General features: G+C 42.2%; 1 protein-coding gene and 1 long non-coding RNA gene across 3 annotated transcripts in view; both read left to right on the top strand.

Moving 5' to 3' along the window:
* The first annotated feature begins 704 nt into the window (after positions 1-704).
* LOC109284182 (uncharacterized) lies at positions 705-7,308 on the top strand. Its single transcript, XR_002091539.2, has 3 exons — positions 705-792; positions 5,503-5,599; positions 7,155-7,308. It is a non-coding gene; the product is annotated as an uncharacterized LOC109284182 (long non-coding RNA).
* A 3,396-nt stretch (positions 7,309-10,704) lies between these two features.
* Positions 10,705-26,156, top strand: part of TSC22D2 (TSC22 domain family member 2) — a 44,679-nt gene continuing 29,227 nt past the window's right edge. The window contains exon 1 of one of the 2 annotated variants that reach the window (XM_059731032.1): positions 10,705-13,258. In XM_059731032.1, coding sequence (XP_059587015.1) covers positions 11,319-13,258 — 1,940 coding nt within the window. In that variant the 5' untranslated portion in view covers positions 10,705-11,318. The remainder of the gene's footprint in view (positions 13,259-26,156) is intronic. The other variant, XM_006259166.4, reaches the window with a different exon arrangement.

Raw genomic sequence — 26,156 nt, forward strand, 5'->3', positions numbered from 1 at the left:
GGGCTAGTAGAGTCTGATGAGATTTCATAACATTTATTCATTTCTATTTGCAATTTAAGTATGTTTCCATGTCTATAAATGTTTCCATGTGTTGTTTTTGGTTGTTGGTCCTATCCCTTTTCATGTTGTTTGGAAGGGTTTTTTTTATATTCAGTGCCTTTTACTTTCTAAAAGTAAGACAACTTTCTGCAAAAGGACAACAAACTTCTCAAAGACAAAAAGGACAGTTATGTCAGGGTCAGGAAAAGGGAAAGGCTCATACTTTTAAGTCACATGTGATTTTAAGCACAGCCTGAAGCTAAACACAGAAACTTCTATTGGCTGGTTCTCTTAATAGTTAAGTGGCCTTTATAAATGCGAAAAACCTAGCTAACCATTGAAATACCTAACTCCATTTTTCAGTTTGCCCTTTCCTATGCCACACCCCCAACCTTACAAGGTTTCTATAGCCTGTAATTCACTTTCTTCTCTCACATCTCCCAGTTCATTATTTTGCTGTTTGAAGCTTAAGCTGCCTTGGTATTCAACATAACATTTAGATCACTATACCATCTTGTGTGTTGGAGTTTTTACCCAAACTATAAATTGGAGACTTGAGCCATCAAAACGCTAAAACCATTATGTGTTTGGTCAGATTCCTCGCATTTTAACACCTTTAATTTAATAAATTAGAACATATACTTGTTTAATTTGAGACAAATGCATTCTGTTACAGGTGTTTGTGTTTAAATTTCAGCTTTTTGCTTACCATCTTAAACAGGACTCATCTGCAAGAAATTACACCAACAAAATGTAAGTTTTATCAACTAAGAATGAAAAAGTTGCTTATCAGTGTTCCCTTATTTTGCTAAGATACTGTGTTTGTTGTTGTTGTTGTTACAGTCTTTCCTAGAAAGTCCAGTTGAAATCAGGGCCTCAGATTTCCAGACAGTGTTCAAATCTATAGTAAGTTCAAATCTATCAGAAGAGTTTGCTGCCTGAATAGGCAAGATGGGCTGAGGACTTTATCCAAGGTCACATTGCAGATCCACAGCCAACCTAGGTATAGAAACCAGGCATAACATCTTGGACCTGCTGAAATCAGTGGTAGTTTTTTGAACTGGAATTGTTTTGGGGAAGAAATGACAGGCTCATTCTCTTTGATAAGTTCTAAAACATTATCTTGTCATAAATATTACAACTAGCTATCTTTACAGATATATTTTACTTACATACATTGTTTTTTCTTCTTTTTTAACACATAGTTCGATTTTGAAACAAACAAAAAGGCCCAGTTGGTATTTTGCTGTCAGGGTGACAGGTAGATTTCTAATCTAGCAAAGAACCTTCTTTTGACCATATATGATTATTAAGTAAGCATAAAGTAACCAAACATAATAGATTAATGGTGTATTAACTGAAACAACCATACCTAGTTTTCCACAGACTTTTTAGCATGCCATTGAAGAGCTGCTTCACCACAGCCTTTTTATACTGATGGTAGACAAGGTTCTTTGGGTGAATCTGATATCTTTTATTAGACCAACGTAAATAATTGGAAAAAAATTACTAAGCAAGCTTTCGGGCTCAAAAACCCTTCATCAGGCTAAGGAAGTTTCAGCAATTGGTGTGTGCTCTTCCTGGATGGAATGAAAAGTAAAGAAGCCAGAGGCTGGGCTGGTATGCATACAAGAAGGGTAATCAGTGAAAATGTAGATTGAGGAGTCAATAGGTGAGAAAGAGGCTGGCGTGGGGGGGGGGGGGGGGGGGGGGAAGCACACACCAACTGCTAAAACTTCCTTAGTCTGACGAAGGGTTTTTGAACCCGAAAGCTTGCTTAATAATTTTTTTCCAGCTATTTAAGTTGGTCTAATAAAAGATATCAGATTCACCCAAAGAACCTTGTCTGCCTATGTCCTTAGACCAACACGACTACAACTCCTATATATTGATGGTGGCATTTTTGTTGTGTTAACCTCTCCATTTCTTAAATATATGTCTCTACTTGATCACCACATGTAAGTTCTTCATAGGCTAATGGAAAATCACTTTCAAGACCCTAAAGGGAGAACTACTAGTACAAAAAGTCACTACAAAATCACTGCTATTGAAATCGTGTAGATAGATTGCACACCTGTGCGCACACACACAAGCTTTAGGAGTGTAGCACACTTAGCAGAGAGCTCTGTATGGCACTGATAGGCAAAAGTGCCAGAAACTTAAATGCAAGTACGTAGGATTTTCTTTTTCACTGACCGTGGTAGATATTTTTGTTTGAGACAAAAAAGGAATACATACATGCTTGACATTGAATAAAAATATCAGCAGGCTTGCGCCCAACATACTAGAACATTGTTCAGCCATAATTCAACCTTGCAAAAATATTATCCCTGCAATCCTGCCAAGGCCATTGTATGGGTTATTTGTGTGTGTTTTAGCCAACCTGGCCGTGGGCTGCAGCAATTTTCATACTTGACTTTTCAGAAACCTTTTTGTTTTGTTAATGAATCAGTGTAACTTGTTCATTCTGGTTTTTCATCCTTTTTTAAATCCTTATCAAGGTCCCTTCCCCCTTCCTTGAGCATACCAAATTTCAGCCCATAGCCCATGCTGATGAACACTTATTAACTATAGCTTGCTTGAAAGTGGCTCATTACATGGTCGTTTCAAGTTACCTCAAAATCCCTGTGTAAACAGTGTCCATAAATGGAGTGCTCGGTGATTAACCCTTTCAGTCCAGGATTGAAATACCATGGCTACATGTCAATGTTTTCTTCAGAGTGCCAGTGCCAAGTGAAGTGTGACAGTATTATTGAGGACACAAAATAACAGGAATTCATCTTTGATATTTTAAGGCCTATATAAGCCAAAAGTTTGTTTTAGTCTGTAAACAAGTACATGAATATGTTAACTGGTTACATGACATTCAAAAGGCCAAAAACCCTGCAAATGTTCATTTGAAATATTGCATTGATAAAACAAAATAAACAAAAAAACAGCTTATACAGTTTGGAAGGCTATTGTGCAGCAATGAATATTGAAAGACATCGCTATAGAAGGTGGGAATTAATTCCAGCTAATATTAATTTATGGAGCCATCTTCTTCCCCTAATCATTTCTAAAAGCCACCCTGTTCCACTAGGCTCACCAGAAACAACTTCAGCTGAAGAATGAATGTTACAGGGAGCCAAAAAGAGAGCAAACAAGTGGGAGCCTGACTCTTGGGTTGAGTGAGGAGGGTACTGTCCTGAAAAGAAGGGTACCCTGGATTTGGGCCATGCTCCTCATGCCATTTCTATATGTTATCTGGTTACTATTTAATGGCAGAAACATGGATATCTTGCTAGCAGAGTACCCTCCTCTGCCAGCCAAGAGATAGGCTTCCTCTCCCTTGCTCTGCCATTAGGCAAAATGGAATTTTTGGTGAGATGTATTCTGGAAACTAGTGTTCCATGATACGTAGTATTCCACAAGCAGTCTCATAGATATCAAGGTAGTAGTTACATTGGCTCATTCTTGTGTTCTGGTATCCTGGGACCTTCCATTTATTAATATAATCCTTATCTGTTTTGGGAATATAGGGACAGGTGTTATGAGCACTATTATCCCTTAAGATTTATTGCTGACCACAAGTATTTGATCATATCTAGTTGGAGTTATATGAAATATGCTGAAATACCTGCAATCTGAAAATAATAATGATAAAAAGCTAGTTCAGTGTACCAAAGTGATCCCAAGTCTACTCCACTTCCTATGCTCAATCACAGGTGCATTGGCTACTATATGCCCACTGGCTTAAACCTTCTCCAAAAATCATCACTGTTTACAGATAATCTATACCAGGCAGATTGCAAAGATAGGAAATTGGATAGCAAATGCCTCAAATCCAACTAATAGTGAGCCTCTTTCTTTTCTAAGACTGAAAAGCTTCTACCCTGGTTTAGGACTGGCCATAACAAGACCTGAGGAACTATTTCAAATTGTAAACCATCTGATTAGCCCAGACCGCTTCCATCCAACTTTAAAAACTTAATGCCTGTCACTGAAAAGAGCTCTCATGCTAAATCAACAGAATGCCAGCTGACCTCAATATGGAACCATATGATCCATTATATTATCTGGCACTTTTGGCCGTGTGATTTGCCCTTGCTCTCCAATCCACCTTTGTTGTGAGTAATTCTGATTCAAATCATACAAGATGTTTCAAATAACTGCCATTTTAAAAAGTAACTTGTTAAATACATGTTTGCTTCTTTTTCCCTTTCATATCAAACATGAAATTCCACTCTCCACCCCAAATTACACTGGTCTGATTAGCAAGATAAGCACTAATTATTCTTGGACTGGTGACATGTTCAAAGTCCAATGTCCCACGACCTGTTAAGGCTTGAAATGGGCACTTTGTAGCACAAGAAAGCCAAAAATCTACTTTTCCATGGATATAAGACTTTGGTTTCTATGTCCTTTAAATCCTGAAATATTTGGCTTTAATACTAGAAGTTGTATATTGAGAAGATAATTGTTGTTCTTGATTTCATACTATTTAATCAGATAATTTCTTCCTTTTTGGGGTTTTGTATATTTGGACTCATGGTAGGCTGGCTATAAAGGTGAATAGATCCAAAAAGAAACACCAAAAAATGAATTAAATAATCTCTAATATTTGTGTGTAAATATTTAACATAGATATGATGGATGATGGAGTCCTGCAGTGCATAAGTTTTACTGGAACATATTTAGGATGATCTGCCTAAACTACTCATCACTTTGATGCTAATAAAACTGTTACAAAACTCATGTAAATAAAACTTTTTAGCACATTACCATTTAGTTTATCTACCTAAATACATCTATCTTGCGCAAACAGCACCTCTTTCTATTCCTAGGGTTTACTTACACAGAGTAGATAGATATTCACTAGACACATGGCAGCAAATGGTATTTTACCTGGCAGCCTGTTGAAGAGTTTGGAAGTTTTCAGCCTTTCTATTTTAAGGTAAGGACTAGTGAGAAAAAATATGATGGTAACATCAGCAGTGCTAGAGGAGAACTAAGGAGAGGAGGAAAGGAGGTGACTGGATGTAGAACTTGTGGTACATAAAAGATCCTGGCAAAAGCTATTTATGAAGCGTTGCTTGATACCACCCCTGAAAGACAAGATCTGAGGACTATAGAAATGACAGTGAAGTTTAGATGGAAATTTTAAAACATGACAATTAAGAACAGGAGGGCAGAAGAGAGTGATTCTTCAAAGAATATGGCCACAAAGAAAGGCAGAGGAAACAATGACTACTGGAGGAGAAACAGAGCTGAGGAACTTGTTTATACAGGAGACTGAGAAACAGGCAGAAGCTGGGGTAGCAAAGAAGAAAGGAAGGGAAACAGTCACATGAGAAGAAAGGAATAGGTGATGAAGCCCAAGGGAGAATTGGTATAATACATAAAAGGCTGGGAGATGGCAGAGCAGACACTCAAAGATGTGGAGACTCAAGTGATATTAACTGGAATTCTTCTGCTCTTTAGAAAAAGAAAACAGAGGCATGGCAAGAGAACGAAGATCAACAGGTGGCTCAAGGACTGCTGCTCTGAGGAAAGTTTTGGAGTGTTTGACTATTCAGAGGTATTTGCAGACTATATAGACCTGAGTATCTGAATACTTTGAGCTTTGTGCTCTGGGTTTCTTCCTTATTGGGTGTGTCTACACATTCATTAATTCACTTTTGCTACTGTGCATTAAATTTAGCACTTCTATTGTGAGGTACTAACTCAATGCACATTAGGCTGCCCTAATGTGCAGTAATGAAAGCACATGCATTTTTAGTGACACTTAATGCACAATAGCCTAATTTTACTGTGTATTAGCATATTGGCATAGTTTATATAGTATATAGTTTTATATAGAAAAATAGGCTACTGTGCATTAAGTGCGCATATAGGAAGCAGAGGGCCAGGACTGCAACAAGCTGGGATGCTGGGAGACTCTGATTTAACTTGAAACAGGAAGGGGTCTGGGACAGAAGTTTCATAAACCAGTTTGATCAAAATCAATTAAATCTGATACTACATTCAACCAGGTTTATCTTAAACCAGTTCTGGCCATTTTGAAAGTGGTTTATGTGCACTAAACTTCTGTTCTGTTACAGGCTTAAACCAGTTTCTGATCAGTTAAACCGGTTATGTGTAAGTTCTGACCCTAGCCCAGGAGATCAGAATGAGTGTGTCTACACATTGTCTTACGTTGCCATACGACATGCTATGGTGACCTAGCAATTACATGTACCAGCAGCTACTTCATCATATCGGTGCCCGCCCCTGTTACAGTGAAGCACAGCTAAAACTAACTGTGCACTATGCACATGGTGCAGTTCAGGTGTACTTTGAAAGAACTAAAGCATGGCACAGTAACAATGTCGCTGTAGGACGATGTGTAGATGTGTCCAATGTGTAGGGACAAAATGAAAATGGCTGGAAATCAAATATCATTAGATCTTTTAGATTAAATTAAAATAAATTGCATAAAGTTCTTTAGTTGTATAAAGAAGACAACTAGTTAAGAATAAGAAGAGCTGCTCTTCAGTGAGGGTAAAGATAAAAATAAAAATAACATAGGTATGGAACGAAAATAAATTAATACATTGTCTCAGTTTATAATAAGGTTTAGAATCTGGGGCAAAGGCAGGATGGCTTATGAGAATGACTATATACAAATCAAAAGTGCCACATCCCAGGAAGCCAAACTCAAAATTGGGGGACTGTGTAATCCTCATCCAGACTACTGGGACAACTGGGAAGTGAAATTTATAATCCAGAAGCAAGGATTTTTAGTACATCTATGAAATTTATTTGAATAAATCTATTAAAAAAATATTTCAAAGTACCATATTACTGGAAATTAATTATTGCAATACCTTTATTTAATAATAAATAATATGAAATAGTAAAATAAGTAATAATAAATACCATTACTTAAGAAAAGGGATAATGATCTAGGCAAGTCCAAGACTCAATATTGTGCAAGACATTAGAACAAATTTTGAAGGAAAGGAAGGAGGAGGTAAATGGAAAATGGGGTAAAATCTAGTTGTTCCGGAAGTTGATTATGGCAAACTAATCAATGTTTTTCTTTTATAACTGACTTTTATACAAGGGAAATGTGGTTGTTTTCATCTATCTAGATGTCTGTGAAGCTTTTGATATGATGCCACATGAGAAATTACTGGCTAAAATGGAGATGGAAAAGAAGAATGGAAATCAGAATAAGAATGCCTAAGTGAGTAAGGAACTGGCCTTGACAGAGGGAAAAATGGAAGCAGGGTGGAATCTATCAAAGACTGGTTTTGGGAGTGAAATAGTCATAAATAGTAGCATTGTATTAATTTTGTACCAAACTGGGAGGCATCATCAGTAGAAAGGACATGGGGGGCATGTCTACACATGTAATTAATGTGCTGAAAGCTTATTGGGCATGTCTAAATGAAATGCTACTGCAAAGTGGTTATCGCACATTTATTTAATACTAGCAAATCTCCCGTCAAAAATGACGGGGGTGGGTTGGGTGGAAGTGGGGACGGAGTGCTGCCACCCACCACCCTGTGCTGCCTCCCAGGAGTAGGGGAGGAAGCCTGCCTCACTGTCCCCTCCATCCCCCTCCGCCAGCACCCCGCACCACTGCTGCCTCCAGCACCGCTGGCATCACCCCCCTGCTCCGTCCCTTCCATCCCTGCCAATCACTAACCAATCAAAGTGCTCCAGGAGCATTATGGACAGACAGACAGACGGACTAAGTCCTTTATTATATAAGAATGTGTATAGGTAGGTACTAAATAAATGTGCAGTAACCAGAGTTACTGCACAGTAATGCTAGTGAATGTCTTTTAAGTGACATTACTGTGCAGTAACCTAATAATACCGCATTATAGCATATTAGCCCTGTTGGTACTAGGATGTGCTACTGCGCAGTATTATTCTACTACAGTGCAGTCAGCTTCTCATGTAGACATGCCCACAGTGCAGTAAAATACTGTGCAGTAAGCTTTCCCTAGGAGCATGTCTACACATGCGCCCTTTGGGAACAAATTTGCTCCGGACAGGAACAGGTATGGGCAGGGCTACTTCTGTCCTGCTCTGCTCCCATACAGCAGCCAGGGGGAGCTCTAACTCCCCTGGCTGCCAGCCATGGGCTGGCAGGGAGCCCCAGGGTCAGGCCTGGGCTCTGGCGGTGGGAGGAGCTGTCCTGCCTCTAGGGGAGCTGCTTTCCACCCCATGCCCCTGCCCTGGCAGCTGCTTCCGGGCCCTGGCTCTGAGATTAGAGCTGGGGCTGGGACATTGTCCCCTGTCCCAGCAGCAGGCAGCTTCTGGGGTCCAGCTCTGGGACTGCCTGCTTCCAGGGCAGGGGACAATGTCCCAGCCCCAGCTCGGATCAGCAGATTGGAGTGGGGGCTGGGAAGCAGGCATCTGCCTGGGGGAAGGGACAGTTCTCCCACCTTACGCTGCCTGGGCTGCCTGGGAGCAATTTGCTCTTGGTCAGCTATGTACCTGTGCACTATTGCGCATTAACTATTGTGCAGTAAATCTATTGCCTGTATTTTTAGGTAGTAGAAAACCAGGCATTAGCCTATTTTAATGCATGAGCTGCTGCGCATAGTTACGGAGTGACACTTCACTGCACAGTAGATTAGTCTACTGCAGGGGTTTCCAACTGGGGATACGCGTACCCCTGGGGGTACTTTGGAAGGCCCCAGGGGGTATGCAGCAGCAGCATGGAGAAGCCGGCGGCAGTTCCTGTTTTACTGGCAGCACTTCTCATTTTGCTGCTGCATGGGGGACCCCCCCTCTCCCCCACGGGTTAACCAACCACCAGGGAAACCCCCCTTCTCCCTGCTCATCAATCAGCTGCTGGGGGACCCATCCCTCGCTCATCCGGGGGACTCCCTGCTTCTAGACAGGCTGCTGGGGGTATCCCAACCAAAGTTTGAAAACCCCTGGTCTACTGCATATTAAAGCATCTTGTGTAGATGCACCCTGGGAATATCATGCAGAAGAGCTGGATTATATTGAGGACTGGAATAGCAGAAATGGGATGAAATGAGGTCAGCTACAAAGTGTGAGGTCAGCTACTTAGGGAATCACAGCATCAGCTTTAAACTGAGGGCATGAACGACTCATGCCCCCTGAGGTGGGGGGGCATGGTGACCTCCTGCAGGTGGAATAGGGATTTCCCACTGGCAGCAGCAGTCAGTGGTGGGGGAGGGGGCGAGTGGCAACTGCCCGCAGATGTGGGTGGCAGTGGCCAATATCGGGGGGGCAGGGAGCACGTACTTCCCCGTACCCCACTGTGCGTTGCCTATGACTGAGAATTTAGCAGCTGGAAACAGGTAAGTACAGAGACCTGGACTAGAAGCCACCAGTGTAATGCAGCTGTAAAAGAGCCAGCTTTTTGGAAAATTGCTACTTCAGTACAAAGGGGCTTTTCACAGAGACTTCAGCTTTCCAGCATGCAATGCAGCCTCTCTAGTCTGTGTGCCAGGAAGCATTATATCCTGTGACCTGTGCTCTCTGCAGGCTGCAGCCGTATATTAAAAATGCAACTCAGGGTTCAACGCTGTAGTCCTCCGAGTTTTCAGCCGCTTGCCGTCTCACCCACCCCGGTGCTTAGCTGCGAGGTCCCCGCACGGCCAACGGACGAATGCTTTGGAAGCATTAAAAGCCGAGCTTGGCTGCCTAAACTGGGAGGCTTAAAGCTTGGTCTTTGCCACCACATTCACGACTCAAATCATAACCGAGATAATGCTGTCGTGGTAAGGAAAACCTGCCTAGGTTTCAAGGGAACGAGCTGATGCTCAGCACCTCTGAGACAAATGCTGTATCTATTCAAGTTTTTGAATATGGCGGTGATGAAGGTGAGGGAGTAAGCGAGGAAGACTATGCCAGCCGTGGTGGGTAGCCTTCATCTAGGTGTTTTTCAACGATGGCTTTAATAAGCATAAAAAGTCACAGGCCAAACTCTCCTCTTCTGCTCCTGCACCGGGCCTGGCATTTAATACTGCGGGAGCATGTCCCTGCCCTGCGCGCGGGGCACGAGGAGACCCCGCCCCACAATTAAACACAGGAGCTGGGGGTGCAGCCAACAGGCCTGCGTCCACCAGCGAGGACGCGGCCAGCGCGGGGCCACATCCTCGCGTTCCCGGGCAGGGGCGTCCCCATAGTGCCCGCGGCTCAGTCACGCGGCCCCGCGACTCGCAGCCGTGGGAGGTCGGGGGCGACCGGCGGGGAGGGGGCGCAGCCCTGCACGAAACGCCTGCTCCTGGCTGGGGGGGGGGCGGGGGCGTGCCCGCGCTGTGAATGCGGGGCCCGGCGCGGGAGGGGGGAGGGGCAGGGCCCATCCGCGCTGCGCTGCGCACGGGACAGACCTCGGCCTGGCGCTCAGCCCCTCACCCCCCGAAGACGTACCAAACCCCGCGGGGAGGCGGAGGGAGCGGATGGAACATTCCAAACGGTTGGTGGGAGGGAGACATCCCCGCGAGGCTCCGCCCCCAGCGGCCCCTCCCCCCTCCCGCCCGCCTGTCAGCGCGCCGCGGGGCGGGGCCTGGGCGATGTCAGCGCGCCGCGGCGTCGCGCGGGGGGGGGCGGGTCGTCGCTCTTCCCAGCGTGCCTCGCTGCCCCATTGCAGCCCCATCTTGGGAGTGAGCAGTTTGAATTTCAGCTCCTCTGGTCTCTGCGTGCGGGGCGCTGCGAGCGGGGCCCGCGCGGCGCGGCCCGGCCCGGCCCGGCCCAGCGCCGCCGCGCCCCTTCCCCCCTAGCCCGCCGCCGCCGCCGCCACTCCCCTCTCGCTGCCTCCCCGTCGCGGGGCCCGGGCAGGGGTCGCGGCCGAGCCGCGGAGCGGGCTCGTTCCTCCCAAGATGCGCCTGGTGCTGATCTCCAGGTAGAGCGCGCACCCGCGGCGGGCGCGGGGCCTGGGCCCGGCCTCGGCTTCGCCCCGCCGCCGCCGCCGCGCACCGACTGCCCGGGGCCGCCACGCGAGAGCCCGCCCGGGAGCCCCGCGCCGGCAGCAGCAGCAGCACTCGGAGGAGGCGGCCCCGGCGGGAGGGAGGCGGCGGCCTGCCGAAGGGCCCGCGGCGCTGCTGCGAGGGGAGGAAGAGGAGGAGCCCGGCCGCCCCCAGCCCGGCCTGGGCCTGCGGAGCTGGGGTGCCGCGCCCGAGACGCCGCAGGAGGAAGGTGCCGCTGGAGGATGCGCCGCGGCGCCAGGGGCCCGGCTCGCAGAACGTGACAGCCTCGCCGGCCCCCTCCCCTACCCCGCCAAGGCCCGTGGGGGCACCGAGCCCACTGCCTCCGGAGGCGCCATGTCCAAGATGCCGGCCAAGAAAAAGAGCTGCTTCCAGATCACCAGCGTGACCACGGCGCAGGTGGCCAGCAGCATCACGGAGGACACGGAGAGCCTGGATGACCCCGATGAGTCCCGCACCGAGGACGTCTCCTCCGAGATTTTCGACGTGTCGCGAGCCACTGACTATGGTCCTGAGGATGTGTGTGAGCGGAGCTCTTCTGAGGAGACCCTCAACAATGTGGGTGAGGCTGAGACTCCTGGGACGGTGTCCCCCAACCTCCCCCTGGACGGGCAGCTGGTGGCCTCAGCCCCGGGAGGGGCAGCAGCTGCCAATGGGGGGGCTGTGCCCAAAAGCACTGCGGTGCCCCCAGTGGCCCTGGCCCCAGTGGCAGGGGGCAGCAGTGTCCAGGTTCTGTCCTCTGCAGCAGGAGCTGCTGCTCCTGGGACCGTGGCAGCAGCCGCGTGTAGTTCGCGCTTCAGGGTGATCAAGCTGGACCATGGCACAGGGGAGCCCTATAGGCGGGGCCGATGGACGTGTATGGAATATTACGACCGGGACTCGGACAGTGGTGGTGTCCTGGCTAGGACTGGAGATTGCATTAGACACAGCAGCACCTTTGATCAGGCTGCTCAAGAAAGGGACAGTGGGCTGGGTGCCACGGGAGGCTCTGTAGTGGTCTCAGCCGTGCCATCCTCAGCACACGGCTCTGAGTCTGTAGCTGACAGCTCCCTTACTGCTGTGTCACAGCTGCTCCAGACAGAGAAAATGAACCAGCCCTCTCCACAGCAACCTAATTTTGTCATTGGGCAGCAGCAGCAGCCTGTAGGCGGGGCCATGCCACAAAGTACTGCTCAGCCCATGTATTCTGGGGCTCCAGTAGCAAGTCAGCAAATGCTGGTGCCGCCGCAGCAATCCCAGCCGCAGGTAAATGCACAGAGCGTTGTACAGGCTGGAACCAACGGGAAAGGCATGCCACCTCCGAATGTAACGATCACCCAGCCTAGCCTGACCGTACCGCAGCAGCAGGTGCAGCCAGCAAATGTCCCTGTGAGTCAGCCTCAGCAATTTGCTTATTCTCAACCCCAGATTCCTTCAGTACATCTACTGCCGACACAGCCTTCTGGCCCGGCAGAATACATGCAACACATGACAGTTATGCAGTCTCAAGGAACTATCCCACAAGCTACTACAAGCTCTGTTCCAAGTACTGGGGCTTCCAGCCTTCCTGTGGGCCAGGTGGCTGCCCAGAATCCCTCACCAGTGGGAGCACCAATGATGGGCATTTCGCCACAGCCTGGTGAAGCAGTGGGACAGGGATCAGGATTAATGCAGAGTGGCCAGGCATCTCCTAGTCAGACAGCCATTCCCCAGCAAGGAGGTGTGGTGCAGCAAAGCATTGGACCTACAGGGATTGTGCAACAGAAATCTATGACTCAGCATCAAATGGGTGGAAGTAGTCAAGTGTCTGGAATGCCTAGTGCTCCTCATACCGTAGTCTCTGGAGTTCAGAACGTGCCTGCAGTTGTGCCCGGTACAAGTGTGCCTAGTGTGTCTACCACTTCTGTTACTATGCCAAATGTCCCTGTTACTCTAGTTCAGTCACAACTGACCAGCCATACATCTGTAAGTAGGAGTACCAGTGTTGTCCAACAACATGTTGGACATTCAGTAATGCAAGGCACATCTAATGTACCTACAAATCTGCCACAGTCTAATATTGGACAGTTTCAGACTCAAACTCAAACCTTAGCAGGTCAAATTGATGATACTAGAAGAAAATCAGAACCCCTACCTCAGCCACCACTTTCTCTCATTGCTGAAAATAAGCCTCACGTGAAGCCTCCCGTTCCGGACACTTTAACGAATCCTCTTCACTTACCTGCGAGTACTCCTATGAACAGTTTTGCCAGCTCTGTATTTGGCATATCTATTCCCGTTGATGGTGATGAAGACAGGTATGAACCATTTTATTACAACTTCAAAATTATTATCCTCTATTAATAATAATTTTAAAAGCTTAATGATCCTTTTGTATCAGGATTGCAGATAACACTTACTGAAGAATGGTTGTGAGGGCTAAGATAATTATGGAACACCAGGAAAAAAAAGTAGATCAACAGTGAAGTTCATATGGATTCCTCTGAAATTGCTAGTCTTACATTTATGAATCTGAGGAACCCATGTTAGAGAGAAAATCTTGTGCCCAAATAATACCTGTTTCCAAGTAGGAGATGACTTGTCCTAAATTTTAGGTTATATGCAGCATGTATGTAAAGAAGTAACTCTTTTCCCTCTTCTGCTTCCACTGTCTCCCCCTTAGTGCCCACCCCCTTTCAAATGTTAAATCAGGTGAATGGTTTATCTAAATATCAAAATTACTAGACTGCACTATAACTCTTGGTTATGTTGAAAAGATGGTGAAGCATCTTCTTAAATTAACCCTGCATTTGTCTGTTGTGAGGTTAAATAATGCCAACCAACTAAAAAAAAAAAAAAAGTCACAAACTTCAACTGTAATGGCAGTTTAAATCACTGGATGGAATATCTGCATTTTGAAGTGTTCTTCTTGTATGTAGTATAGTTGAAATGTTCCAAGTTCCCTTGATGTGGCAATTCTCTAAATGGAATGAAAATGATGACCCTTTCCTTTTTGGCATTGCCACACATGGGGGATCTTTTGGATTTTTTTTTTTCATTGATACACATGTAAGTCCAGAAATAATGAGAATGGACTTTCTCAGTTAGGAACTGCCAGATGCTTATTGCTTTTAGGAAAATGTTAAAACAGGAGACCATTAACAAATGTCCTGTGTGAATTGAAAGAATTAGGACTTATTTTGATTGCAGATGGACTTTTAGAATCTTGACTGGTATTATTGCTGGATGAGTGAATAATCTGGGGCCTAAACTAGTAAAAATGTGCTCGGATTTGAAGAGAGTTTTCAGAGAAAGTAATGTTCCAAGCATTGAAAATACTCTTGGAGAATCTCGCATTATTAGCTTACTTTATATCATATACGACTTCTGACATACATTTCTGCCTTTTCCACAATTATGTGAAATATGCTTATCATTTCTTTGAAAATAGGAATCACCTTGTCATGGTAACTAATATTTTGATATTCAAAGACCTGTCATGTAACTTTTACATTTCTTGGAAACGTAAAAGTCTAGTTTACTCAAACTACTTCTGTTTAAATTTGCTGCAAATGAGCAGGGAAGTACAATGTGAACTTGCTATGTATCTCTTGAGGTCTAAATTTGTAAACCAAAATATGTTAGGTTTGATTCCACTAGGACTTGTCATAGTTGTTGCCTTTAATGATGTCTCTCTCTAGTATTTGGCTTCCCCTGTTGGAAGGTTGAGGTTTGCTTACTATTTTACAGAAACTCAGTGTTAAATGTGAAATTACTACCTGCATATGATCTGATGTCCCATGGAAATTACAGTAAGAGTTTGGAGTACTGGTAATAAATGAGAGACTAATTGGATAATGGCTACAACACTTTGGGTATTCAAAATTATAATTTGCTCTCTGTTAATAAAAACTGGAAGTTATTAGATCCCTAATAGCTTACCTCAGAAGATTATTTTTATAGGTATCTTTACAGTGACTGTTCAGGCTTAAAATATGTCAGGCTTTTACAAGGCCTTGTGTCTGGACATTCTCTTGCTAGTCTTGTATTGGAGTCTTGTATTAGGATGCTTCTTCTAATTCAACAACTCCATGATTTGTCTCTGGAAACATTAGAAATATTTCTGTCTTCCAAAACTACAGCAGTAGTAGTGTAGACTTATTCCATTCATAGTTTTGTTTTTAAAGTAAAAAAGTACTGTTGTCAGAAATAGGTAGTGACTTTGCAGCTGTATTTTGAATTCCTGCCTTAATTGTGATTTCTACTGTCCTGTAGTGTACCCCAACTCCTGTTTCTCAAGATCCCTATACTTTTCAGTGATAGGCTCCTACTGGGTGTGACATCCAAGTACAATAAATGGCTGTTATACTGCACAGACTAAAGAAACACTGTATGTATATAGAGAGCTGTTTGGTGTGTGTGTGTGGGTTTTTTTGTTTTATTTTGTTTTTTTCAGGGATAAGTATAGGATGTCCCTCTGAGTCCATCTTTTCTTTCAGCTGTTTGAAGTTCTCTTCCTTCTTACTTTATAGAGTATAAACCAAAGCTCCATTTCCCCAAATAATTATACGTGGAGTGGGATGCGAGTGAGGCTGTGTGTAAAAAATCTTCCCAAATGGAATACCTTGCGGGGCTGAGGTGTAAGAAAGTAATTGACCTACACAACTTGGTTCCCTACATGAAGCACTTGAAGGTATATGGTTGGTAATGCAAGGTTACCGTAACTGGGAGAGTACATAAAATAATTCTTATAATCTTCTAATATGATAGAGTTCTGCTTATGGGTGGCACTGCTGTTTCTCTTGTGCTGTCACTTCCCCATTTGCATCTTTTGCACAGTAATAGAGAGCAAGAGACACTTTCTACAAACTAGGTAAAAGTTTGCTTAAAAGTAAGTGAGGGAAGAAACTGTTGGCTTTGGCAGACTGCTATAATATCTGAAATTTGTTTCCCTCCCACCCCTTTGTGTATTTGACAAATATAATAGGTAACAGTATGTCTTAAATGTCCATGGATGTACACGTACAAACATTGTGTGTCAGAGCCTGATCCAAGCTTAGCAGTTCATTGGCTTACTATGGTTAATACATGCCAATTTCTGAATGCCACACAGTAGTGCTATGTAGCCACTTTCAGTGGACCTAGTACCCTGTACTTGGTCATGAGACTGAAACAAGGTATACTTGTCTTTAAGCTGCTGCTGTGCCCATGCAATTACTGTGTGGGATTGGGGCAATATTAAATATAGAAAGGCAGAAATCAGAGTACTAAAAAGTAAACTCTTAACTTACATGACTTTTGCTCCTTGCTATTAGAATAAACTTTGTGAATCTGAACTCTCACAAGGTTCACAGGTCACTTTGAACAGTTAGCAAGCTATTTAAGGATGTGTTCATACATACTAACTTTCTGACAGTTAAGCCCACTTAACTTTTTTAAGTTATAGAATCATAAAACATTACGGTTGGAAGGGACCTCAGGAGGCTATAGCCCAACACCTTGTTAAAAGCAGGACCATCCCCAACTAGATCATCCCAGCCAGGGCTTTGTCTAGCCCAGTGTTTAAAAACCTCCAAGGGTAGAGATTCCAGAACCTCCCTGAGTAGCCTGTTTCAGCATTTTACTACCTTCCTAATGAGAGAGTTTTTCTTAATATCTAACCTCAACTTCCCTTGCTGCAACTTGAGACCATTGCTCTTTGTTCTGTTATCTGCCACCACTGAGAACAGTCTAGCTCAAAGCTAGACTGAGCTTAATCAACATAACTGTTAGAGCATACCCATGTATGTGGAGCAGAGTTGGCTTAAATGTGGTACAGTACTCTGGGGTGTATTGTATTGAGTCTCATTAGTTAAGTCAACTTGGCTCACAAGATGGCTGCCACTATGCCAAGGAGCTGATGTGGCTTAATTTAAGTCAATTTAGAACATGTGTACACACCCAAAGAGATCACTTTTGAAAAAACTTAAGTGAACCACATCAACTGCACAGACTTCAGTGGAGATTGTATGCAGCAAAAAAAAAAAAGCTTGCATTTCCTCTCCCCTTCCCCTCTCTCCCTCCCCCCCCAATAATGATAGTGATAGTAAGTAGAAATTTCATTCTGTAGACTGACACTGTAACAGAATGTATCATAATCATTCAATAGACATGAATCCCAGTCTAAATTATGGTGCATGTGCTGAAGTATAAATTTAGAAATACTCACTTCCCTTAAATAACAGCACAACTTCCAGTGATGTCAATGGAAAGCTTATTAAAAAAAAAAAAAAAGTCAAGGGGAGAAGATGGCCTTTGTGTAGTTAACCTCTATTTCTTCAGTACCATCTCAAGTTCACTATCACTTGGTGAGAAAACGTGTTCACTTGGAGAATGATTGCTCTTCTGTCTTGTTTGTTTCTGTTCTTTTTTCTCTGTGTTGTTTTTCCCCACTCCTCTTTTCAGCCACTTAGATTCCAGCCCCCAGCAGGGACTTTGCTCCCACCCATTTTAACAAATAAAATGATCAGCTGTGAAATAGTTCATGTAGACCCTGATGTCCTCATTGGACTTGGAATTGACACCTTAGTATAATTAATGAGACACTAAGGGGCATCACATCTTGTAAATAACTGTTTCAGGCTGTATGCAGATTCTGGAAGTTAAGACTGAGTTAATTTACGCTTGGCTCGTTTGGAGGGTTCACTTTGCAACCAGTGTGGGCTAGGAGCCCTAAAGTGAAGGCTTAGTTTTTAAACAACCAGAATATTATATGGACCATGTCAAATGCATCCCATGAGATGGATTGAACGTGTGGGCCAGATGTTTACCCCTGGTCCAACACCTCAGATTAAATTTCAGTGTTTGCACAGTACTTGTAACTTGATAAAGAATGATCTCATTATGTAGGTCACTTACAGAAAGAATGTCCATAAATACTGTTCTTCAAGGAATCCTGTGTAGCTTAAATGGGCTCTGGTTTATTTTGTAAACAGCTCATCATTTGATTTAAATCGCTAAATTTTCTTTAAATTTAAAATTTGCAGTAATCCCATCCTTTCTTGAAATTTACACTTCTGGTATAGAGAGGTAGGGAGAATCTATACAAAGGATGACACCTTAAGAAAGGAAGGAGGGGAGAATACCTGTATTGTTATGGTTCACTACCAACTAAGGCTTTGTGGCAGTAATATGTATGGTAGCTTAGAGTTTAGACTACTTTGGATCAGTTTATTGTTTAGAGCAAGTTTTCCACGTTACCAAAAAACTATTAACCTATCCCGACAGCCAGGCAAGTTCTTTTATGAGATGTTTGTAGCTAGTCCTACTGTTGACCTTATGAATAATGAGGAAATGATTAGTCAGGAAATTTCATGTCGGGGAAAAAAAGAAAAAAATATGCAACAAAGGTTTTTTAAAAAAAACTGATTTTAGCACTTGAAGCTAGAAGACGTTTGCCAAAAGAGAAGAAAGCTCTAGGCTTCAGGTTCCTTTCGTAACTTGCATAACAAATAGTTTTAGTTCCTGTTCTTTTTCCAAATGAGGCCATGGGTGATATAAAATGGAACAATACATGTGGATGGAGGAAATGGTACCTTTTGGGGTAGTCATAACTGTCTGAACTACTACATGATGTTTCTATCAAATACTGAGGAAGAGATGTCAGGGAAAGCTGGGAATCAGAACACCCATCTTGGCTAACTTTCTATTTTATACTGAACTTAATTTTTGGCACAAAATAAAGCACCATGTCATCTTAAAATCCCAGTAATGGAGTATTAGACTTGTAGAGGTAGAAAATGCAGCATATTCTAATGCTGAAATTTATCGATTGGATTTGAACATACCAGCTGGCTTAATACTGCATTTTGGCTCTTGTAAAATATGTTGCCACTTAAAAGAATACATTACTGAGAAAGCTTGTTCAAACCTCCTACATGTTTGGCAGCCTTTGGGGGCAAAATATTATGAGGCATGTTGGAAAAGGAGCAGTGTAGATCATTTTCCAAAGATAGCTGACCAGTGTGAACTGTACAGGCTATATTCCAGGAACTGTAATGAATGGCTGCAATTGTGAACTGTCAACTACAGCAGCTAGACTGTTGAAAACCTGATTGTGAGGACCTCTTCACGGAGTATATCTCTCCATTCAGTTAAATGGTTTATTTGTATAGTGTGCTAATTGTTGCTGATAAAGTATTATAATTGGTAAAAACCGAGCTCTTGAGACCTCATTCATAATATAAGAACAAAACCTGCCATGGACATTAACATAACTTTGATAAGGGCCTCTTTATATCTTAGTCAGGGTGCATATTATATGCTCTATTCCATCAGAAAAATAAAAGGATTATGCAAATAGATTCCAGTAGGCAGTACTTGAATTGTACTGTTATTGAATACTATCCCTTTCTTGCTTTGTTCTTAAGCATACTAGGACTCCTTAAACTCCACCACAGCTGCACATCTTAAATGTTTCAGCCTTTCCAGTCAAGGGTCCTGCCTAAGCAGAGGTGAAGGGAGTGTCGTAGAAGCAGGCCAGAGCCAAACATAGGCAAGTCCTCTTTCAGACCATAAGTATCTTCACGTGCATAACTGCTTCCTTTCGTCCAGTGGTTCTCAAAACTTTTTTTCTACCAGGGCCCATGTGTAAACATCAGTGGCCAGTCCCAACCCAGTGCTTCTCATTCCCGACCCGCTGCCCCCCAGTCCCTTGGTGTGTGGGGCACAAGTGGGGTGGTGTGTGGGACAGGGGGAGGCCTGGAACTCTGCCAGCCTGCAAAGGAAAAGGCATGGTTTTCTGCATTTTTCTCCTCTAAAGGAGAATCCATTTTTACAGTTTGTTCACAACCCTTTTGACATATTCTTGCAACTCAGTTTTGGGTCATGACCCACGGGTTGAGAAACACTGGTATAGTCCATTAAATGACCAAAACAACAGAATTTGAAACTTGTCTAATTTGGAGCCAGGTTCCTAAAGTGAATGCTAAAGTCTGAAGTAATAAATGACATTCACATGCAAGCAGCATGTCATTTAACTAAATGAGATAGGAGAAATGAACAAACTTCCTTTTTATTTTCAGATGAAAATAAAATGGGCCATTAAGATGTTTCAGTTTCACAATACTTTCTGTAGTGTGAAAAACTTAACTGCAAAAATGGGATGTAGAACCCTCAACAAATACTTAAAATAAAATTGCCAATCTGAATACTTTTAAATTGGGTAACTAGCACTTTAATTTGTCATGGTAGAACATCTTATTGGATCCTGGAGGTCCTAACATTCCCATTTTTGGTTTTCCATTATTTTTTTTAAGGGTATCTGTAACCAATAGGAAAACATTGAAGTTGAGTCAAGTGCTGCTAAATGAACAAAGTAAAACAGCCTATTTCTTAGACAAGACTTAAATATGCTGGCTGCAGTAGGTGCAAGTTAAACTTTAAAATGTATGGAGTCCCCCCCAAAAATGCCACTTTATCTTTTTAACTTATTATTTCTGATAGCTTTTTTTCTGCTTAAATACTACAAGTTTTTAACCTTCATTCACTAATGGAATCAAAGTACTTTTCATTACTATTAAAAAAAAAAAAAAAAAAAATAGCCACTTCCCTGAAAGAGAAATACAGCACCTATTTCATGGAAGCTGTTTTGAACAAGTAAAATGTAGTTTATTTTGGGGGTGGGGTGTGGGTTACAGAAGGTGCATATAAATGGTCTGAGAATGTAGGTGGTCAAAATCTACCTATCAGACTTGGAATGTAGCCCAGAATGTAAGAACTGAATAATATTCTTTTGAGACTTGCTTAGAATTTATTTATGACCACAGGTGGCATTGTAGTAAAAAAGAAATTGCAAAAGAAAAATTAACACCCCCCCCCTGCACTTTTAGCAAGGAACTACAGTTTCATTGTAGTCAGTGGTTCAGATAATTTCCCATATTAAGTTATAAATCGGGTCCCTAGTTTTTATTCATGGTGAAAAGTATCTGATTTCTGTGCTTACTGTATGTCAACAAGCATTGATATTCAGTAAGAAACTTCCTATGGATCTCTTCCAAAAGTGTGTGAACCTGTACTTTTAAGGTAGTATGAAACTTCAGCAAACTTACTACAAACACTAGAACAATGTGACAGTTTGTTTTTTGCTATTCTGGAAAATATATCTAGATCGTGTATTCTACTGCAGATGATACCCTTTCTTCAGCTTTGAGGGAGTTGAGGTAAATGATCTGAGGTATTAATACTGAAGGGGTCCTACACGTAATTCTTCAAGATCCAGGATAACTACTAGTGCAGTGTAAGGCTGGTTTTCCCTTCCCCCTCTTTTTCCATCCAGCCTGCATACTTTATGAACTCAAAAAGGATCTTTGAGTGAATGAATAGTACATTTTGCTATGTAGATAAATTACGTCAACCTAACATTAGATCAGCAGCTTTGCTGTTGGCTTATCCTGTTGCTGCATGAAAGACAGCATTGAAAATCACCAAGAATCTGATTGTTGCTGTTTGTTGTGAGAGCATAAGAATTCCATATTTTTAGAGGTTATGAGAGAATGCCTTGTCACTGGCATATCATGTCCTGGTTTTGTGAGCTCTTCCTACAACTATTGGATAGGGAAATTTCTAGACTACTTTTAGTGATAGAGAATTGTTTTCTCTTCTTTAGTGTGGTGACAGCTAGCAAGTGTGCGAGTTTGTCTGCTAATATATTTATTAGGGGTTGTGAACTAAAGCGAGATGCAGTCCAAAAGAAACAGGTTAGTTTTGTTCTTTGTCTGAGGAAGAAGTGGGATGGAAAGATGGTGGTACATGTAGAATGGATAAAGCAGATGAAGATTGGGTTGGGACTTACTGCACAATAGTGTAATGATGCCTTATGGTCTTTTGGGATAGGATGTTGGCATTAAATGGGGGAGGCATCTTGGCAGATCTTGTTTTAATTTTTTGGAATATTTGATTAAGCTCTTGGATTGTAGGCAACTGAGTCTGAGTGGTGGAGGTGGACACAATATAACAAAACACAGGAATTGGGGAAGGGCCTGTTAATCGTCAGCGCTACTGAAACAAAATTGATGTCTTCAATGTAAATAATCTTAGGTCATGGCTGACATTCACAAGTTTAATTTATAATGAACGGAGTATGATTGAAGTATTGGAAGTTGTGAAAAATGTACAGTACTTAATATTATGATAGGGAACATTATTGTTAATTTCTCTAGTCTGTTTTATATTATGACCTGCTCATGTTTTTAAGAAGCAGTTTAGAAGTCTAGGGTTAACACAAGTCAAATCTGCACTGGAAATTAATATTAGTTTTAGTATATAATGCATATCTAGAACTTCCGTACGTGACTAGAGGGGCAAGAGAGAATAGTGGTTCTAGCTGTAATGAATACAAAATAAGAATTTGGATTTAGTACGTTTTCTACCATCAGTGAAGTAGAGACTTATTGGATTTATGGGTTAGAGGTAGATGCAATAAAGCACAGGAAGGGCAGAAGCAGATGTCATTGGCAAGTCTGTCACTGATTTCAAGTAGGTGTCTGGAAGATGTCCGAGCCTGGTATGATTCTTCAAAAGACAGGTTCCAGGAATTTGAGAAGTTCTGGGCTGATGGCCTTCAGGACAGATAGGGTTATGCCTTAGAATTCTTCACTTGAAGATGTTTTGATATTCCTTATGTCCTGCTGCCAAAGGAACCAACAGACTATATGGTTATAAATCATCTGTACAAATACTACACACAGAACATTTCAGGAAATTTTTATTCTCTCATTCAAGAAGAATGCAGCAAAGGCTTTCTGTTTATGGATAGTTGCATTATAGAAGCTTGCTGGATCAGAAGCTTCCCTCCTTCAAATGTTAGTGCGTTGAGGACAATGGAGTGTAGGATACAATCTAAAAAGAGATTGAAAGTAGCCACCTGATTTTTATCCGTACTTTGAATAAATTCAACACCTTAGATATGTAGCTCTCATTAGATGTGGTTTTGGCCAGCAGAATCTGTACATTGTTGCTCAGTAGGCCAGTAGCTAAATTCTTACACATTCGTACTACTTTTTCCTTGGCGCATGTTGCTGTTGGACACCTCCCTGCAATATATTGATTATCCTTGAATGTAAGAATATGAAAATCTACCTTCAGTTTCTGGAATCTTCCTTGTTCCTAGCAGGAAAATAAGTAGATCCAATCCACCTGACAAGAATAAATAATGCTGGGTTGTGTTTTATCCATATTAAGATTTCTCAGCCCCTTCTTCACTAGAAAGTATTTATGTATCCATCTTCTGTGACTATAACCTGTAAGTTTAGTTTTTGGTATTGGCTATGTCAAGCAACTTATCTTTATTACTGGTAGACTTCTGGAATACGGTCACTCCCAGTTTGACTGACATTGCTTCCAATGAGATACAGGCAGAACAAGACCCACTCTAATAGATCAGTAGGCTTTCCTGCTGCTGGAGGGAAATTCTGGGAAGTAAAGCAGCTTCCCTATATTAATTTAGCATATTCAACTAAAATGCTGAATGTTTTTAGAAAGCTCTTTTCAGCAAGCTTGCTCACTAAACTTCTGAAAAAAATGTAGTTTTTATTTATATGTTCATGCACACTACCTCCTTCTTAGATTGAACAGTCAAAGAAAATGTTCTCAGAGCTCTTCATAAAATTCATTTTGTGGTCCATATTTGGTGTGCATAAAGATATAAACTACGCTAGCAGCAGCATACAAGTCGTAAATTGACTGAAATATTCCTACAATAGTGGCATATCAGACAAAGTAGATGCTATCTTTGACTTGTATAGCACTGATTTCCCTACTACTTGCCATCTTCCACCCCACTTTCTTTTCTTTACTAGATTTGTATTCTCCATGTCCAGTACCAATTGAATTCAAAGTATTTTACTGTTGCCTTTTTAAGACTTAACTGAGCAGAATTAATACATCATCTTTTTAGTTGTTAGCAATGAGAAATGAATAGAAAAAAGGCAAAAAAGGATTTGTTGAGTATTTTAAATGATCCAGTACACTTTCCTGTTCCAAACTGCAGAATGGTTGTTTCTGTATACTGATTACAGTTGCTTTCCCTAATTTGTCTAATGCTTGTTCTTCATACTGCTTCAGGTTTTTGTTACAGCAAACAATGGCATGTATTCTTTTATTATAAACCAGTTGTACTTAATGTCTTAAATCATGCATCATGGAATAGCTTAGTGGTCTCTTTTTTTATTTGAATTTCAAAGAATTGTAGAGTCACTTTCAGCCCAGGTTTTTCTTTTGCCCATGTTACTGATGTAACCAAGTAATAGTTACTCCTCTAAAAATGAACCCTTTGTTTGTATGAGAAGATCTTTAACTATCAGTTTAAAAAAACTTTCCAGGAGTGAACTTAACCAGTGGCTCATGGGTGGTATGCTGCCCATGGGGACCCTCAAATACTGTCTATAGCCACAGGAAATTAAACGTTTAAAGTTGATGTTGATGAAGAAAGCACTGTATGATCCTACAATGTGTTACTTGCTTGGTATTAGGCAAGTGAAGGTTGGGAACTGCTGCTTTAAAACAAATATTCATGTGCCACTGCACCTTACATTCTTTCAAATAAGTAAACTGTTGAATCCCCCAGCTTTTTGTTTAAATGCTTGGGTCTCATCTTTTTCCTCCTCAGATGGAGCAAAAATAGTACCCTGGGCAAGCTTATTTTCTGGAGCATATTATTTGACAGGATGCAACAACAGGCAGAAGTGAAAACTCCCAATTCAGCATTTAATAATCCTGTGGTGTTACACAATGGCAGTTGAATGAAATTCCCCTCTCTGTAAAGAAAAGGCCTTTCAGATTTTCAGGTATTAAATTAAAATTTAAAACTTGTCCTTTGTAAAAGCTAACTTTCAACCCCAGTTGATATCGAAGGTCCATGTTTGTGGCATAAACCCTGGAATAAAAGGAAAAAAAAGCAGTTAACTTTAGCTCCATTCTTAGATGGTAAACTTGGTGGATCAGGCCAACTCTATTGGTCTAATAATGGTATGAATTAGAACAGCTAATCTGGTCTCTCTGACTTTCTGTGTTCATCTTGTACCAGAATAGACCTTCATGCTTGGGTGCTTTAATTTTCCTATAAGTAAGAATGCATGTCCTATCTCCCTTCACTTGTAATTTGCAACACCCAGGAGAAAGATGTTTGACCCCTGGTGAGGGAGGGAACCAGAGTTGCCAGTAAACAGAGCTTGGCTTCAGCACTTACTACTTGAGTCTCTCTCTCTCTCTCTTTTTTCTTTCTCTGTTTTTTTTTAACCTTAAGACAAATGGATTCTCAGCTTGCTGTTCTGTAACTATCTTTTTTAATGTCCCCTCAGCACCTAGATAAATGAGTATTCAAGAGGTAACAATCCAAGGCTGGTCCTCTTCTCCCCCCATCCTCTTCCCACTTTTGTTATGACTCCAGCCTTTTGGTCATACTAGGGTTCCCTTTCCATTTTTGAAAGTCCTTCTCTTCTGTGCCTTCTTCCCCCCTATAATAGTTAATAAATGTTGTAAGTTTAAATAGTGCCTCATCCTCAGAATAGATAAGGGAAATAAGAGAGCTGATGACAGCATCTCCAGGGACCAAGCTTGCAAGGAGGGAATTTGGCTTTTTTAGTGAACTTCCTTATGCTGCATATTTCCCCTTCCTCCTCTCTCCCCCCCCCCCCATTTCATATTTTCTCTCTTTTAGAGACCACATGATTTTTTTTTGACACGGTAGGACCTTCACCAGCATCTTATTGTCAGATGTAGGAGGGCTGATGAGAAGAACTACTAGATGAAACTTAAGTTTCCTTGCTGAAACTAAACATAGTGGTGCAACGTTAAAGGCAAATAGAACTGTTCAGGACCTGTGCTCCTGGCATTGCCCTATAGCCATTTCAAAATAAGAGACTTCCTAGTTCCCTGGGTAGCGCAACTTTTTTCAGTGTAGGTGCTTAATTTTCACAGTTTCTGAAAGCAGTTGAAAGAAGTCTGCAGAAGATAGAAAGATGTTTTGCTGGGGAAGAGGGAAGAGTTGGGCCCTCAGTATCTAAAGATCAGACTTGGTCAATTTCTCCAATGTCTTCAGTTTTTAAAAACAATGAGATAAAACAAAAAAATTCGTAAAAATTGTGGTGAGATTTTTTTGTATGTTGTTTTGTTTGTTTGGGGGGGGAGGTTGGGGGGCGGGGCATATTGGTATTGGAGCTGGATGGCTCTTTCAATCCA

The sequence above is a fragment of the Alligator mississippiensis genome, chromosome 7, assembly GCF_030867095.1.
Source record: "Alligator mississippiensis isolate rAllMis1 chromosome 7, rAllMis1, whole genome shotgun sequence".
Lineage (NCBI taxonomy): Eukaryota > Metazoa > Chordata > Crocodylia > Alligatoridae > Alligator > Alligator mississippiensis.